This window comes from Candida dubliniensis, chromosome 4, assembly GCF_000026945.1.
Source record: "Candida dubliniensis CD36 chromosome 4, complete sequence".
NCBI lineage: Eukaryota > Fungi > Ascomycota > Pichiomycetes > Serinales > Debaryomycetaceae > Candida > Candida dubliniensis.
The window spans coordinates 179,567-198,461 of record NC_012863.1 but is presented as its reverse complement, the minus strand read 5'-3'; the positions used below and the strand labels follow the sequence as shown (position 1 = coordinate 198,461).

Below are 18,895 nucleotides of genomic sequence, written 5' to 3'. Positions count from 1 at the left end.
CTCTCCATCTCATCACTTAAAGAAAATTCTTGCGTAATTTTTTTTTTTTTTTCTCTTCTCTTCCTATAAAATAAAAAACCAAACAAGTTAGTTATACTCCATTGATATAGAACTAAACTAATTGATATACCAACATTACTGATAATGAATAATCATATCACTATCAGTTTCAATCAAGTTGAGGAGTTATACTCAACATATAAATCCTTTTATACTTTGAAGAAATTACCAACTCAATTGTTTACATTCAATAAATCAGTATCATTAGATGAGAATTTAAATCAATTATCATTATTAGCATTAGACCATTCTTTACCAACATATTATTGCTATAAACCTATATTTTTAGAATTGATTGCCCGTTGGGTTAATAAAACTGTTGAATTTGAAAACAAATATACTAAATCAAAGTTAGAAACAAGAAAAGTCCCCGGTTCAGTAGTATTACTTGCATTATCACGATTATTACAAATCTCCACTGAATATTTGAACTTGTTTGAATTATTTTTGTCACAAAATGCATTTTGGGATAATATTGACATTGAAAGATATGAATTAGAGAGCATTTTACTTGCATTTTATAGACTATTAAAATTTGATACCAATAGATTCAAAGCATTCATCAAACCAAAAGCATTATATCAAATCATCAACAAATCAGGAAATGAATTTCAAGTTTCTAAATTTTTAGCGATTCAAATCTTATCCATATATTTACAAGCATCAGAAATCTCCAAAAATAAAATGATTGACACTCATCTTCCAAAAGATAAGGATTTGAAATCTAATTATGAAGGTGAAATAGTGGATTATTATTTTATTGCATTGTTAGAGGCGAAAAGAACCTCAAACTTTTTAACCTTACCTGAAGTAGAATATAATTCTAACCCATCAAAAACTAACAGCATACAAATACCGCCAGAATCATTGTCTTCCACTGTGACTTCTGTCTGTGGTGTCTTGGTGCCACATTTGAATATCTCAAAATCACAATCTGTGTCCCTGCAACAAGAAGAAACCAAATTTGTCCCGACAAATAGTGCTGTTGAAGTATTAAGGAAATTGGCATCTAGTGTTCAGTTCAATAAACCGGTAATGCTTTATGGGAAAGCTGGATCTGGTAAAACTTTCTTAATTAATCAATTGGCCAATTACATGTCATATTCCGACTCAATTGTCAAGATTCATCTTGGAGAACAAACCGATGCCAAATTATTGCTTGGTACATATGCATCAGGCGAGAAACCAGGTACTTTTGAGTGGAGAACCGGTGTGTTGACATCTGCTGTTCAAGAAGGTAAATGGGTATTAATTGAAGACATAGATAAGGCACCCACTGAAGTGTTATCAGTTTTGTTAACTTTATTAGAAAAACGTGAATTGAGTATTCCTTCAAGAGGTGAAGTGATCAAAGCCAAAAATGGATTTCAATTATTTTCTACCATTAGAACTTCCAATGATTCAAGAAAAGATTCCATTCCTGATTTAATTGGTATTCGATTATGGGAGTTGATTAAAGTTGAAGTCCCCAATGAAGTTGATTTGAAGAATATATTGGTGACCAAGTTCCCTTTATTGATCAATTTAATCGGTCCATTTATCAAATGTTACAATGAAATTATTAGAATATACTCACTTTCATCATTTGTTACCTTAAACAAGGGTTCACATCCAAGAGTTATTTCGTTCAGAGATTTGATGAAATTTTGCAGTAGATGTAACAATATGTTGATGGTGGAAGGAATACTGAAACCTGATCAGTTACTTGAATCGTCTATTTTTGATAACATATTTGCTGAAGCTGTAGATTGCTTTGGAAGTGCAATCACAGAACCACAAGCATTAACACCATTGATAAATGTTATCGGTGAAGCATTAGAAATCCCAACATCTAGAATCAATTTATTCTTATCGAAACATGTTCCATTATTTATTAACGATGAAGAAAAACTTAAAATTGGAAGAGCCGTTCTTAAGAAAACTGCACAAGACAAGGCTTTATACAATAAGCGTCTGAGCAATAACAACACTTCGTTTGCCAGAACCAATCATTCACTTCGTTTGATGGAACAAATTGCTGTTGCCATTGAAATGGTGGAACCAGTGTTGTTAGTCGGTGAAACTGGTACTGGTAAAACAACTGTTGTTCAACAAGTGGCCAAGTTGATGAACAAAAAATTAACTGTTATCAATGTTTCTCAACAAACAGAAACTGGTGATTTGCTTGGTGGGTACAAGCCTGTCAATACAAAAACAGTTGCCGTTCCAATCCAAGAAATGTTTGAAAATCTTTTTATTGGTACATTTTCAGAAAAGAAAAATGCCAAATTTTCTAAAATATTGAGTAAATGTTTCAATAAATCCCAATGGAAAAATGTTGTCAAGTTATGGAGAGAAGCATTAAAGATGGCCAAAGATATATTATCGGAACCAGAATCTGAACAAGAAGAAGATGGTGGACCAAGAAAGAAAAGAAAATTGAAATCATTTGAAAAATCAGTTTTACTTGAAAAATGGATTGAATTTGAGAAAAAAATCAAAGAATTTGAAATTCAATCATCAACATTGGATAATTCATTTGTGTTTAATTTTGTTGAAGGGTCTTTGGTGAAAGCAGTGAGAAATGGAGAATGGCTATTACTAGATGAGTTGAATTTGGCAACTTCTGATACATTAGAGAGTATCGCTGATTTATTGGCCGACACAGTAAATCAAAGATCGATTTTATTATCTGAAAGAGGTGATGTTGAATCAATTAAAGCACATCCGGAATTCAGAATATTTGGTTGTATGAATCCTTCTACTGATGTGGGTAAAAAAGATTTGCCATTGAGTATTAGGTCCAGATTTACCGAAATTTACGTTCATTCACCTGATAGAGATATCCAAGATCTTTTAGCCATTATAGACAAGTATATTGGCAGGTTTGCCGTTGGTGATGAATGGGTCGGTAATGATATTGCTGAATTGTACTTGAAGGCAAAACAGCTATCTGAAACCAATAAAATTGTCGATGGTGCCAATCAAAGACCACATTTCAGTATCCGTACGTTGACAAGAACATTAATTTATGTTTGTGATATTGTTTCAATATATGGATTAAGAAGAGCACTTTATGAAGGGTTTTCCATGTCATTCCTAACTTTATTAGACAGGAAATCTGAAGATATATTAAAACCAGAAATCCTCAAGCATACTGTTGATCGTCTCAAGAATTCAAAATCGGTAATGAATCAAATTCCTCCAGTTCCATCATCAAATCCCGATGACTATGTCCAGTTTAAACATTATTGGATGAAACATGGTCCACAAGAGATTGTTCCCCAACCACACTATATTATAACTCCATTTGTGGAGAAAAATATGCTTAACCTAGTCAGAGCAACTGCAGGAAGAAGATTCCCGGTGTTGATTCAAGGTCCAACTTCAGCTGGTAAAACTTCCATGATTAATTATTTGGCAAATATCACAGGACACAAGTTTGTCCGTATCAATAATCATGAACATACTGATTTGCAAGAATATTTGGGTACTTACATTTCTGATTCCACCGGGAAGTTGGTGTTCAAAGAAGGTGTTTTAGTAGAAGCATTAAGAAAAGGTCATTGGATTGTTTTGGATGAATTGAATCTTGCACCAACTGATGTACTTGAAGCATTGAATCGTTTGTTAGATGATAATAGAGAATTATTCATTCCAGAAACTCAAGAAGTGATACATCCGCATCCAGATTTCATGTTATTTGCCACCCAAAATCCACCTGGATTATATGGTGGTAGAAAAGTATTATCAAGAGCTTTTAGAAATAGATTTTTGGAATTACATTTTGATGATATACCACAAGATGAATTAGAAATCATTCTAAGAGAGAGATGTCAAATAGCTCCTTCTTACGGGAAGAAGATTGTCGAAGTTTATCGTCAATTATCCGTACAAAGACAATCTACCAGATTGTTTGAGCAAAAGAACTCATTTGCCACATTGAGAGATTTATTTAGATGGGCTATGAGAGATGCTGTAGGGTATGAGGAATTGGCTGCCAACGGTTACATGCTTTTAGCTGAAAGAGTCAGAAAGGAAGATGAAAAAGAAGTTGTCAAGAAAACCATTGAAAAAGTTATGAAAGTGAAATTAGACATGGATGAATATTACAAGAGCTTGGAAGTTGAAGCAATATTCAAAAGTGATTCTTCTATAGTATGGACTAAGGCAATGCGCAGATTAGCAGTATTGGTTTCTACATCAATCAAATATAAAGAGCCATTATTGCTAGTTGGTGAAACTGGGTGTGGTAAAACTACTGTTTGTCAAGTTGTTGCCAAATTTTTAGGTAAAGAATTAATTACTGTTAATGCTCATCAAAATACCGAAACTGGGGATTTGTTAGGTGCACAAAGACCAGTTAGAAACAAATATGAAACTCAAAGTAGTTTATTTAATCATTTGATTGAATTATTTGCTAAATTGGGTATTGAAACCACTGATTCGAGTCTAACATTAGATAATTTACTTGGCCAATACAGAAAAATCACAATTCCAGAAGAACACCAAGAACTTGTTGAACAAATTGAAGCTGAGACAAAAAATGTGTCATTGTTGTTTGAATGGAGCGATGGTCCATTAGTGAGAGCTATGAAACTGGGAGATTTCTTTTTGTTGGATGAAATTTCATTGGCTGATGATTCTGTTTTAGAAAGATTGAATTCAGTGTTGGAACCAGAAAGAAGTTTATTGTTAGCAGAAAAGGGGACTGACGATGCATTTATCACTGCTTCAGAGAGTTTTGAATTTTTGGCTACAATGAACCCTGGTGGTGACTATGGTAAAAAGGAACTTTCGCCGGCTTTAAGGAATAGATTTACAGAAATCTGGGTGCCTTCTATGGAAGACTTTGATGACGTTTCTCAAATTGTTGAATCCAGACTCAAGCACAAGCAACTCACCACATCAATTGTGAAGTTTTCAGAATGGTTTGCCAAGCAGTTTGGAGGCGGTCATACAAATAATGGGGTCATCTCATTGCGTGATATATTAGCATGGATTGAATTTATAAACTCTTGTCCTGACAATTTAAATCCAATGGCCGCATTGTATCATGGTGCATCTATGGTTTTTATTGATGCTTTGGGTACTAATAATACTGCCTACTTGGCCGAAAATGAATCAAGATTGCAAAATATCAAGCAAGAATGTGTATTCAAGCTTTCATCATTTGCAGATTATGATTTAACTGAATTTTTGGCAAACCAGATCCAAGTTAATGTCGGTTTGCATGATCTTGTTGCTGGCTTGTTTTCTATACCTATACTTGAAGGTTCACAACACAACAAATCTTTCAATTTGGAAGCTCCAACTACTGCTGCAAATGCCATGAGGGTGATTAGAGCAATGCAAGTTAAGAAACCAATATTATTAGAAGGTAGTCCTGGTGTTGGTAAAACAAGTTTAATTACAGCATTAGCTAGTGCTACGGGGAATCCCTTGGTTCGTATCAATTTATCGGAACAAACAGATTTAGTTGATCTTTTCGGTTCTGATGCACCAGCTGAAGGTGGGAAAGCTGGAGAATTTGTCTGGCGTGATGCACCCTTTTTAAGGGCCATGCAAAGAGGGGAATGGGTTTTATTAGATGAAATGAATTTGGCATCACAATCTGTTTTGGAAGGGTTGAATGCTTGTTTGGATCATCGTGGTGAAGCATACATTCCCGAATTAGATAAATCTTTCAAGCGTCATCCTAATTTTACTGTATTTGCTGCACAGAATCCACAATATCAAGGAGGCGGTAGAAAAGGTTTGCCAAAATCATTTGTCAATCGTTTCACTGTTGTCTATGTTGATACACTTAAAGCTGAGGATCTTAATATGATTTCTTATCATCTTTTCCCTTCTGTTAATAAAAATGATTGCTCTAGATTGATAGAATTCATGTCACAATTGGAAGAGCAAGTTGTCATCAAAAAATTATGGGGGGCTCAAGGCGGACCTTGGGAATTTAACTTACGTGATTCCTTGCGTTGGTTGAGTCTTTATACTTCTGGTAATATCAGTCAAGATATCCAATTATCTGACTTTATTGATATGATTATTTGTCAAAGATTCCGGAATGAGGATGATCGTCTTCATGCACAAAAGTTGTTTAAATCTATATTTGGGGAGATCATTGAACGTGATAACTATTTTAATTCTTCCGAATCATTTGTGCAAGCTGGTGGAGCATTGATTGGTAAAAATGATTTAATTCAATATGTCAATGGTGGTAATTTGTTGCCATTGCAATGTAATTTTAAATTTATGGAAACAGCTTTTAGATGCATTAGCAATAACATACCATTGATTCTTACTGGTCCAACAAATGCAGGTAAAACTGATTTAGTGAGGTACTTGGCAAATTTGGTAGGCGCTAAACTTGATGAATTCTCCATGAATAGTGATGTTGATTCAATGGATATATTGGGAGGATACGAACAAGTTGATCTTTCTCGAGAAACTAATGCTTTGTTTGAAAAAACGCACAAGCTCATCAATGAATTGATTGTAATGAATCTTAGATATCAAGAGAGTAATGCTGATATATTGGCTAAAGCATTAGAATTACTTGAATTTATTGAAAAACATAATTCTAATGGTTCTTCTTTTGAACAATTTTATGCAATCCTTTCAGGTTTTTCTAATTATCATTCCATTCCAGAAATCAAAGATTTGGTTAATACAGCCGAAAATTTGGCCCACAAATTAAATGAAACGGCTAGCGTAAGATTTGAATGGTTTGATGGTTTACTAGTTCAAGCTGTTGAAAAAGGTAACTGGTTGGTTCTTGACAATGCCAATTTATGTAGTCCATCAGTTTTGGACAGGTTGAATTCATTATTGGAAAGTAATGGAAGTTTGATTATTAATGAATGCAGTTTGGAAGATGGTCAGCCAAGAATTCTTAAACCTCATGCTAACTTTAGATTGTTTTTAACAATGGATCCAAAATATGGTGAACTTTCACGAGCAATGAGGAATAGAGGAATAGAATTGTTTATGGATTCCTTGGAACAAAGGGCTACTGAGTTTGATCGTCAAATCCTTGGCCTTTGCTATCTTGGCTCAAGCACAACTGATGAATCATTGCAAATTAAAATTGAGGAATTAGATATTAGTGATAAAAAAGTGGTTCCTACTTCAGGTTTCAATTTCAACAAAGAATCTACACTAAAGCAATTCAGTTTAATTGATGATGCATTTTCTCTGGGAAATGTTAGTCCTAGTGCTTTATGGAGTTTCATTCAGTTGAACAATTTCCCATTGCTCAAGGATTGGGCAAATGTTGTTTTCTCAAGCTCAGAATTTGCACAATCTAGCAAACGTTATGCTGAACAGTTGCGTGACACATTAGAATATGTCGAGCAAACTTCTTTGGTTGATATATCATTGTCAGTTTATTCTCCAGTTGATGTGGTTGCAAATAATATTGTCCAGAAAAATATTGCATTCACTGAATCGCAAGGCTTCCATTTTTTGACAAATATTTACATTGTTGCTAGTATTTTGAAAAGTCATCCAGCAATAACAACTTCTGAATCCACCATGATATTTGAAGTTTTGCGAGAAATAGTAGAACTAAAAGATATTGTATCCAAGATTGAACTGAATGCTATGGATAAGAAAGTTCATGAGTTATCATTCATTGAAAAATCTGCTGCATCAGCTTTGGGTAGACAAATCAAATCACCACCCAAATTGGAATTGTTTAGATTTGTTAAACTGTTGCAAGGTTTTATTATATCTTGCTTTTTGGATAGTTTCAAGACCGATTTGTTCACAGGGGTCATTTACCAACCATTACATGAACTTTTATTGGTTTTGATTGGTATGATTAAAGCTGGCCACGAAAAGAATGAGTCTAGGCTAAAAGTATATCAAGAATTGATTGTCAAATGGTCAGATAAGTATTTATCTACTCAAGACCGTGCAGAACTTTCTAAACAATATCAAACGGCTATATCAATTTTCAATTCACAGTTTGCATTGAATAAAGGGGCAGCAATCAATGAGATTTGGGAATACTGTAGAGGTTTATACCCTCAAGATTTCAACGCTTGGGAAGATTTACAACGATTATATAAAGTTATTGCGGATTTTGATACAGTATCGAAGTTGCAATTTCCAGAATCTTCTGATATAGTGACTAGCTTTGGCTATCTGATTGCAGATTTGTATAAATCAATTATCCTGGGTGAATATGAAAGAGATGAATTACTGTCCATACTTGAGAAACTTGAACAAGGTATTGAACAATTATCTACTGTTTCTGAATCGTTTGTTAATCCAAGAGTTAATATTTTTGTTGATGATTTCACAAATATAGCCAATTTAGTTGAAATTTCTGGTAACGATGATCAAGATTTGATGAAATTTTATAATTGTTCAAATAGATCCATGTTTTCATTGATCAAGCAAGATAAATTTAAGCCATATCCAAAGATATTTGATAGCTTATGGAAGGACAGGAAATCAAGAGTTTCTCCATTGTTCACTAGTGAGTTGATGTTATCAATGTTGACCAAAGCAGTTCAATTTAACAATACTTCTGGGAAATCACTCGAACAAACAAGTTTTGATTTGAAGTCTGTCTCGAAATGTGTTATTGAACATTCATTTGAAGTTTTGAATGATGTCAAGGGAGCCTTCAGCAATTTGTTACTTTCTTGGTTTGAGATAATTTTGAATGCACTTGGTTTATATGAAGATGAGCTATTAAATAATCCTGAGTTAGTTCTTGATAAAGTTTCTTTGTCTTTTGGTTCAGACAGCCATTCATTTGTTGCTGTTAAATTATTAGTTGATTCAGTAAATTCTGTTGTTAATGCTTCTGAATTGAGCTTGGGCAAATTAGGTGAAGCTTGGGTATCATTTGCTTTGGGATTAATTTTATTGTATGTTCCAGATTCTCCTTATGATCCAGCAATTAAAGAATATGTCCTTTATAAAGTGTTTGAAGATCGAAAAGTTTTCGGTGAAAACCTTATTTCCAGTTGGGAATCAGCTCGAGGAGTTTTCAGTGGTGATAAAGAAACGTATTTGGAATCCACTTTGAAGCATTTGATTGATTTAGAAGCACCAAATAATCCCAAGGTATACCGTGATTCGAAATCTATAGATGGGTTATTTGATGAATGGAATTCCATTATGGAATCAACAATAGATATGGGACCAGTGGAATCATTATTGAAAACTGTCTTGAGTTCTTCTGAACAAGGCATAAATATGGTAGAAATGTTTCAAAATAATACCTCACAATTCATTATGAGATTAAAGAAGAATTATTTGCTTTATTCTGATTTGAATGATATTTTATGTGGTTATATATATGGTATGAAACTTGGATTTGAAATGATAACTATTGATAAGAATCAAGGAAAGCATTTGTATCCACAAACTTGGTCAATTGATGTATGTGATTTCACAAGTTTAACTTCCATTGAAAAGATTTTCCCCTCGGTTCAAGATTTTACCAAAACTGTTAGTATTGATTCACTGGCAGCTGAATTTGTTATGGCTTATTTCATTAAGCTTGGATTTGCTCATAGATCTGCTACAAATGAGCAACAGCAACCACAAGCACAAGGCATATTGATTCAGTCATTGCAATCATTGTATTATAGATGGTCACTTCGTCGTATTAAAGAAGAAAAGGAAAACTTACAACAAGGAAGTTTATACAAATACAGTGATCCGAATGAAGATATTGAAGGAGATTTCAAAAAGTTGTTTCCTGATTATGAAGATGTATTGGATATTGATGGAACAACAACTGCCAATACTTTGAAGAAAAATAATGCAAGCTTTGAATCGATTTATGAATCAATTGCCTCTGATTATATCAAGGAATATTTGTTACAAGATAAAGACAATGTGATTGATATTGTTCATCAAGGTAGTGAATTGATAACACAATTGAATCAATATCAAGATAGTTTACACAAGAACACTAACAATGCTTCAGTGATGACTTCATTAGTTAATGAATTAGCGAAGACTCATACCAAATTCAATCAAACGGTTTCTGATTTCAATTTTTATCAAGATCTGAATCCAACTGAAGTTAAACGTGCCGTTACAATCATGACAACAGTATATAACATGTCGCAAAAATTATTGGATCAATGGCCTGAACATGCAACATTGAAAAATATTGTATTTGCAACCAATGAATTTCTTTCATATCCGATTGGATTGCCATTAGGAAGATATTTACAGAAGTTGGAACAAATCTATACTTTTATTGCTGAATGGCAAAAATATGCTTCTAGTCAAGTTTCAATGAAGGAACAGTTTGATATTTTGACAAATTTGATTGTTTCATGGAGGAAGTTAGAATTATCTACTTGGAAATCATTATTTGAATTTGAAGAAAAATCAGTGGAGAAGAACATTGGTAAATGGTGGTTTTATTTATTGGAAATTATCATCATTCCAATGCTTGGAGATAATGAAGAAGAACCAGCAGTCAAATTATTATCAGCATTGAATGTATTTATGAGTAAAGTCACATGTGGTGAATTTACAATTCGATTGAAATTATTAAAGGCATTTAAAAATCATGCGTTTGAAATTAATAAAAATCATCCAATTGTTGATGCCTTGTGTAATTTTGTTACATTTTATGATCAATTTCAACCAACGGTTTTATCAACTATTGAAGATTCTAAAAAGAGATTGGAAAAAGATATTACTGAAGTTATTTTATTGGCTAGTTGGAAAGATGTCAATATTGATGCATTGAAACAAAGTGCTCGTCGTTCACATAATAATTTGTATAAGATTGTTAGAAAGTATCGTGCTGTATTGGGTACTCCTGTACAACCAATTATTGAACAAGGGATCACCGAATCAGCTGGTACATTAGATCTGGTTAAATTACCACAAATTCAATCTATTGTTACAGGTAATGAAATACAAATTGTTAAAGAGATTCCTAGTTGGATTGAAAGACCAAAGAGACTTCAAAATCTAAATGTCATTGAAAACAATATGAAAGTGTATGTTGAGAGGATTTCCCAAGAACAATTGCCAAATTTCTTAGACTTTGCTCATGAAGTTGTATCTGATATGGAAAGATTAAGAAAAGAAACTCCATCAGAATTTAAAGAATCAAATAAAAAATTGATTGCAGCATTGAAAACCCAGAAAAGAAAATTATTGAGTGACACATTACGTGAAATTAGACGATCAGGATTGAAAACAAGTTCCCGTTCTGATATCCTTGCTACACAAAAATCAGTCAATCTTATAATTGCCAATTCCGTTAGTTTCCAAAATACTATTGCTCAAGGATCTGACTGTTATTTCTTTAAAATATTGGATTTATTACCAAGACTTAGAGCTGCAGTTAGTAGTTCTACTTCTGCTCATGCTGATGAAGTTCCTCAAGTTGATAAAGAAAAGGGACTTTCTGCTACTGAAAATTTGATTCATTCATTAATTGTTAATCGAGTCCCAATTAAGAAATTAGCAGATAATATTGCTACATTTAATTCTTGGTATAATGGATTCCATACTGTGGCTAATCTTAATAATTTATCAGCTACATTGACACCTATTAGTGTAAAAGATTCCATTAAATTGAATGTTGATAATATTAGAATTATTAAGATGTGGTTACCTAAATTATTGGATTATGGTATAACGACTTTGGAATCAATTACAAAATTTGGATTTAATGATACAAATGTTGCCATGTTTTATATGTTAAAGAATAAATTAAATGAGCTTGTGTATTCCATTAATGATGAAAGTAATGTTGTTCAATCCACTAGTATTACAATTGGAAATGTTGAAAATTTTTCTAAATTCGTTAATGAATTGATAATAACATTGGAAAAATGGAAATCAGAACATAAACAACTTGCATTTGTTGCAGATACCATATTGAATTGGATAACTAATAATTCACATGCTAATGGTAATATTGAATCTTCAACTTCTTTAACATGTGTGGAAACTATTGAAAATGTTGAAAAAGAATTTAGAATTTTCACAACATCAATTTTAGTAGCTGTTCAAAAAATCATGGAAATTCAAGAAAAGAATCAAGAAATTAGTCGAGATGATGATGATTGGTTAATTTTATCACAACATAAAATCACCAATTACATGAAAAATCTTCATTTATTAACCATTGGTAATAAATTACAAAAATGTATTGAAAATATATCATTAGTGGAACATAATCAACAATCATCAAAATTGATATCAGCATTAACTTCATTCACCTTCCCCATATTGAATCATTATTACCAATTATGTTTGAAAATATTTGGTAAAGTTAGATTAAATTATTATGATCTTTCAAAAGCGACATTTATCTTATCGTCATCACTTTATACATTGGCAACGAAAGGGTTTTGTACTCCAGAGGCACCAAATGAACAAAAAGATGATAATAATAATTTACATGATGGTACTGGATTAGGTGATGGAGAAGGGGCACAAAATAATTCTAATGATGTTGAAGATGATGAAGATTTATCTGAACAAGCTCAACAACCAAATGAAGAAAATAAAGAAAAAGATGAAGGAGAAGAAGAAGAAGGAAATGATGATGCAGTTGATATTGAAGGTGATATGGCTGGACAATTAGAAGAAGCATCAGATCAAGAAAAAGATGATGATGAAGAAAAGGGGAACAGCGATAATGAAGAAGAATTGGATGAAGAAATTGATGATATTGATGATTTAGATCCTAATGCCATTGATGAAAAAATGTGGGATGAAGAAGTTAAAGAGGATAAAAAGGAGAAAGATTCAGATAAATTACCAGAAAATTCCAATAATAATAATGATGATGAAATGGAAGCAATGGAAGATGAAGAAAATGAAACTAAACCTAAAGATAATAATGACAATAAGGAAGGTAATGAAGATGAAAAAGAGGAACAACAGGAAGAAGGCGATGATGGAGATGATGAGAAAGATGTTGGTGAACAAGAAGATGATGTAAAGAATAATGAAGATGAGAATGAAAAATTGGAAGATCATGTGCCTGAAACTGAGACATTAGATTTACCTGAAGATATGAATTTAGATAATGATGATGATGATGAAATGAAAGGAGAAGATGAAGAAGATGAAGATGGTGATAAATTCGATGATAATTTGGATGATGATATTGAAATGAAAGATGATGAACATGATGAGGAAAAATCCAATGATAACGGTGAAGAAGATGAAGAAATGGATCCAACCAATGAAGAAAGAGAAGAAGAACTTGAAGAAGAACCTGAGGAAAATGATGTTGACAACGAATCTAATGGTAATAATGAAATCAATGAAGATGTCATGGAATCAGAAAATGAAGATGATCTTGTTGGTGAAGATAATGAAAAACCTTCACCAGAAAATGAAGAAGGAGGAAATGACAATGATAATGATGATCAAGAACCAACAGCAGAAGGTATTGAAGGAGCCAATAATATTGATACTGAAGATGTTGATATGGATTCAGCTGTAAAACAAGAATCTGGAGAAAAAGGAGAAGGTGCCGATAATCAAGTTATGGAAGAAAATAATGATATTGGTGCCTCAGGAACTGCTGCTTCAATGGATCAACAAGAGAACCAACAAAAGTCTGAGGAAGAAGAAGAAGATAAATCTGTACAAGATGATGCTCGTGAAAAAGCTAATGAATCATTAAAACAATTAGGAGATTCATTAAAAGAATTTCATCGTCGTCGACAAGAAATTTTGGATGTTATTAAACAAGAACAACAAGAGAAAGATAATGAAGAAGAAAATTCAGCAAATATTAAACCGGATGAATTTCAACATGTTGATGGTGAGAATGCTGATTTTGATACTCAAGCCTTAGGAGCAGCTGATAAAGAGCAAGTACAATCAATTGATGAAGATAAAGCCATTGATGATGAGGAGGAAGAGAATGAAGGTCAAGAAGATATTGAAATAAAGGAAGAAAAAGATGAGGAGAATGAAGAGGAAATGGATGATTTAGAATCGGGCGAAATTAAAGATGATAATCCTGATGGTGATTTTGAAGGTGAAGCAAAGAGTGCCTTTATGGGAGAAAGAAAAATCACTGATAATTTAGAAGATATGATGAAATCCAATGAAATTGATGACGAGGAAGAAGAAGAAGAAGAAGAAGAATTGGATGATGAAGAAATGTCTGAGAATGTATCACCAATAGAACTTGATGAAATTAATAATACCCCACCAATTGAATTAGAAGTTGCTCGTAAATTATGGAAAAATAGTGAATTGGCCACTCAAGAATTAGCTTCAGGATTATGTGAACAATTACGGTTAATTTTAGAACCTACATTAGCGACAAAATTACGAGGTGATTATAAAACTGGGAAAAGATTAAATATGAAACGAATTATTCCATATATTGCTTCTGATTTCAAAAAAGATAAAATTTGGTTAAGAAGAACCAAACCATCGAAAAGACAATATCAAATCATGATAGCAGTTGATGATTCTAAATCAATGAGTGAAAGTAAATCCACTGAATTGGCATTTCATAGTATTGCACTTGTTTCTAAAGCATTAAGTCAATTAGAAAGTGGTGGATTATCAATTGTTAGATTTGGTGAAGATGTTAAAGTTGTTCAATCATTTAATAAACCATTTAATAATTCTCAAGAAATGGGAGCGAAAATTTTCCAATGGTTTGATTTCCAACAAACTAAAACTGATATGAAATTATTATGTAATGAATCATTGAAAATATTCCAAGATGCAAAATCAACTATTAATGGTGGTAATAATGATTTATGGCAATTACAAATTATTTTATCTGATGGAGTATGTGAAGATCATGAAACTATATTAAGAATGGTAAGAAAAGCTAGAGAAGAAAAAATCATGATGGTATTTGTTATTATTGATGGAATAACCACTTCTACTACTGGTAAAAATGAATCAATTATGGATATGCAACAAGTGAGTTATGTAACTGATAATAACACTGGAGGAATGATTTTAAAAGTTGATAAATATTTAGATTCTTTCCCATTTGAATTTTATGTAGTGGTTAAAAATATTCAAGAATTACCAGAAATGTTGGCTTTGATATTAAGACAATATTTTTCAGAAATATCATCAATTTAACCAAATAGGAATTTGAAAATAGAAAAGTATAATTTAATAGAAAGAGTTGCTTATTTTTAAAATTTATGCATTATATATGTATATTATTATTAGTAGTAGATGTACTTTTTAGCAAGTGAAAGCACTTTCTTTCTTTCTCTATTTCTTCCTTTATTTAAAACTAACTAAACCCAAATATCAAGAGTAACATTATATAAAAAAAAATCCCAAACCCCAAAAACCAAAAGTGTATGTGTATATGAATAACTTTTAATGCAAAAAAAAAAAAAAAATAACTCTCCCTAATTTAGCAAAAATTTGCTGGTAATAGCAATCTCTAATTGATTATCAATTTAGAACCATCTTTTTTATTTAATTCAACTTTAGCAATAATCACTGACATATCATCAACTTTACCACCTTGACTATGTTGATGATTAGTTCCACCACTACCTGTGTTACTTAATGAATTGACTTTTTCATTATAAGGAGTATAAGCATAATCATCAAATGCAACTTCTTTAGCTTTAATCAATAATTTGCTGGCAATAGTTTTAACATTATTACGTTTAGCATTAATCCAATCATTTAAATAATTTAAAATTTCCCATTCATATAAATTATCACTAATACCATCAGAACACATTAAAATATAATCACCTTCCATTAATTTGAATGATTTGATCCAAGCAATATCTGAAGGTAAATGATCTAAAGTATGAGTACCTATTTGTTCTGGACATAATCCTGCTTTAGTTTGTTCTTCATTAGTTAAAATTATTTTTCCATCTCTAATAATGAAAATTTTTGAATCACCAATACTTATAATTGATAATAAATCACCATTAAGCATCCCTAAAATTAATGTAGATGAACCATTTAATTTTTGTAAATCCATTAAATGAGAAGTATGTAAATAAGAATCATCTAAAATTTCTTGAATATCTCGTTGATTTAAATAATGAGGGAAATGATTTAATTTATATTCTGTCATTAATCGACTAAAAGTTTCCACCATAGATCTTGACCAAATACCTGAAGATGAAGTTATACCATCACTTTCCCAACCACTAACTCCATCAGCAACAGCTATTACTGTGGGGGAAACTAACATGGTATCATCACCAGCTTTAATACTTAATGTATCACTAGGTGATCCTTGAGGTCTTCTTCTTGGTAATAAACTATTTAACAGGGTAGGATCAGTTAAATCACTCAATGAATTAATCGAGGGGACAATTGAATCTGAATGATATCCAAATGATGCATGTCCAACTTGTAAATTAAATTTATCCGTAGCAATTTTCTTTAATTGTTCTTTTGTAAATAATGGATATTGAACATATGGAATCAGTTCATCAACTGAATCATAATGCATTGATGAGTTGTTATTGCTGGTTTGAGAATCTTCTCCTGAATTATTTCGAAATCCAAGAAAATAATTTCTTGCACCTTTGAAAATGGATGAGCCAGAATAATTTCTTTGTTTAATTATAATTGAATAGGTTGGCCTTATACTTGTTAGTGTGGTAAGTTGTTTAGATGATGTTGTGAGGATAGATTGTAGTAGAATTTTTCTAGCAGATGACATATTATGAGAAGTTATATCTTTTATAAAGTAGTGGGTTGTAAAAAAAAAAAAAATTAAATGTTGAATGATTTATATTGGTATGGAAAGGAAAGGTGTATATATGTGTGTGTTTGGTTTTTAAACTACAGCTTTCAAATCACGATAGGGAAAAACAGAATAGTATTAAATCTAGTTGGAGAATAGTAAAATTTAATTAGATAGTTATTGAATCTAGTTCAAGTTTATGGGGGGGGGACTGAATGAATAAAACTAGGAATCCACGATGTAAGCAAATGAAAAATGACAAATCAAGCAAATGGGTAAGAGATGTGTTGTGGTGACGTGTTGAATGCAAAAATGGGGAAGGAAGAGAAAGAGTAAGAACTAGTTAGTTATGGGAATAAGTTTGATGTGTGGGATAAAGATGTGGTGGAAGTGGAAATGGAAGTGAGTGTCAATGTCAATGTAGTGGTAGGAAGTTGATCTATAATTCCATAACTTTTAGTGTAGAATAATTAGAAGGAAAAGAATGTGGCGATTACTTGTGTGAATATATATATATATATATATATAATGTATCATGTCAAGTAGTAGTAGAAGAAGAGGGGAAGTGGATTTATTGATTAATAATAATAAATGTATGCAAGTATTATATTAACTCTTTAATTAAGCCGATAAATTCCGTTCGTTATTATATTTCTTTTTTTTTTTATATATTCTATTTCGCTTTCTTCCGTGTTTGGTAGCAGCTACGATTGGCTGCATATTTATTTATAGGCTGGTTCTTCTTTTTGTTCGTGTATTGTGGATAATTTCTTCTTCTTCTTGTTGCTGGCGGTGTTGTTATGTACTGCATACTGCATATAGAGAGGTGAGGAGAAATTAAAAAATTTCTTTTTTTCGGAGTTTCGAAAACAATTTTTTTTTATTGCCACTTAAGTGCGATGAGGTTAGCTTGTTCAAAACTCTTAACAAAACATGTTTGGTTGACAACAACAACAACAACCAATTCAATTAATACTACTACTACTACTATACTGTATTATCTAAATAATCAGGTGATTTGATTTTACTTCTATTATTATTATATCCTTCTCTATTATAATCATTCAATATCTCGAGAAATTCAAATAGACTAAAAGTGAAAAATACCACTTACAATGCAGCAAACCTTTATACAGATGTGTGAATACAATTAAACTTAGGAATCTTAAAATATTAACCTTCGAACCCGACTAATTCCTCAAAGTATAATTAATAATGTTCAAAATTAGGGTGTGTAACATGGCTAATTATTAAGGATCAGCGGAATGTTTCATGTTGGTAGAGAATGTACTAATGAAGATAATACACTAATCTACTTCCTTTTATGGTAACACTTGGACATAGTAGCTCGTCCAGTGTAGAAAGGATTTCTAATATATAAAGGGTAGAATCCTCATGATTTTGTTGTATATATTTTCTATGTTCAGCAATAAAATTCTTTTCAGCATCATTCGTGTAATTGACGTTCATATCACGCATAACCTGGAAACCACCACTTGGATTCTTAGTGTATTCATAAATTCCTGGAAATGCTTGGAAAGCAGCTTCAAAGATTTCAACTTTTTCTGTACCATCAAATTGCTTACCCTTTTTGTTATCCCAGGGTTCTAATGCTCCTTTCAAAATGATATTGGAGTGTGTCTCCCACTCAATCCGGGTATGTTGTTGTTTCCGGAATTGCTCCAGTGGGAGACCAATGTATGGGTCATGAATTGGGGAAACCATTTCAACGTCGTCACTACTTAATTGATTATCGTCAGGAATACTTGATTTATTCTTGGGACCCATAATTTTGAAACTGATTTTAATGCTGTTAACAACGCCATTTTAATTCTAATCTTGTTTGGAATCGAAAGCGATACCTGCGTAGGTGAAAGGTGTCTATAGTATTAAGCTTACTTACATAGAAAATATATACAACAAAATCATGAGGATTCTACCCTTTATATACTAGAAAATCCTTTCTACACTGGACGAGCTACTATGTCCAAGTGTTACCATAAAAGGAAGTAGATTAGTGTATCATCTTCATTAGTACATTCTCTACCAACATAAAACATTACGCTGATCCTTAATAATTAGCCATGTTACACACCCTAATTTTGAACAAATAAGTCCTTGAGATGTGTAATTTCTGGGTCTTTAACTAATCTGTTGTCTTGGAAGCCGATACTGTATTGA

At 32.1% G+C, this 18,895-nt stretch overlaps 2 protein-coding genes across 2 annotated transcripts, besides 1 other annotated feature; one reads left to right on the top strand and one right to left on the bottom strand. All coding sequences in view use genetic code 12, as the record gives it.

Annotated features, from left to right (window-relative positions):
* Positions 1 to 144: 144 nt before the first annotated feature.
* Positions 145 to 15,120, top strand: CD36_40990 (dynein-related AAA-type ATPase, putative; the record flags this gene model as incomplete). Its single annotated transcript, XM_002419724.1, has 1 exon — positions 145 to 15,120. One exon carries the CDS (start codon positions 145 to 147, stop codon positions 15,118 to 15,120), a length of 14,976 nt encoding a protein of 4,991 aa, XP_002419769.1.
* A 316-nt stretch (positions 15,121 to 15,436) lies between these two features.
* On the bottom strand, positions 15,437 to 16,690 carry CD36_40980 (uncharacterized protein; the record flags this gene model as incomplete). The annotated part of the gene is made up of 1 exon (XM_002419723.1): positions 15,437 to 16,690. One exon carries the CDS (start codon positions 16,688 to 16,690, stop codon positions 15,437 to 15,439), a length of 1,254 nt encoding a protein of 417 aa, XP_002419768.1.
* Positions 16,691 to 17,930: 1,240 nt separating this feature from the next.
* Positions 17,931 to 18,823: a mobile genetic element (internally-deleted and rearranged element).
* Positions 18,824 to 18,895: the final 72 nt, after the last annotated feature.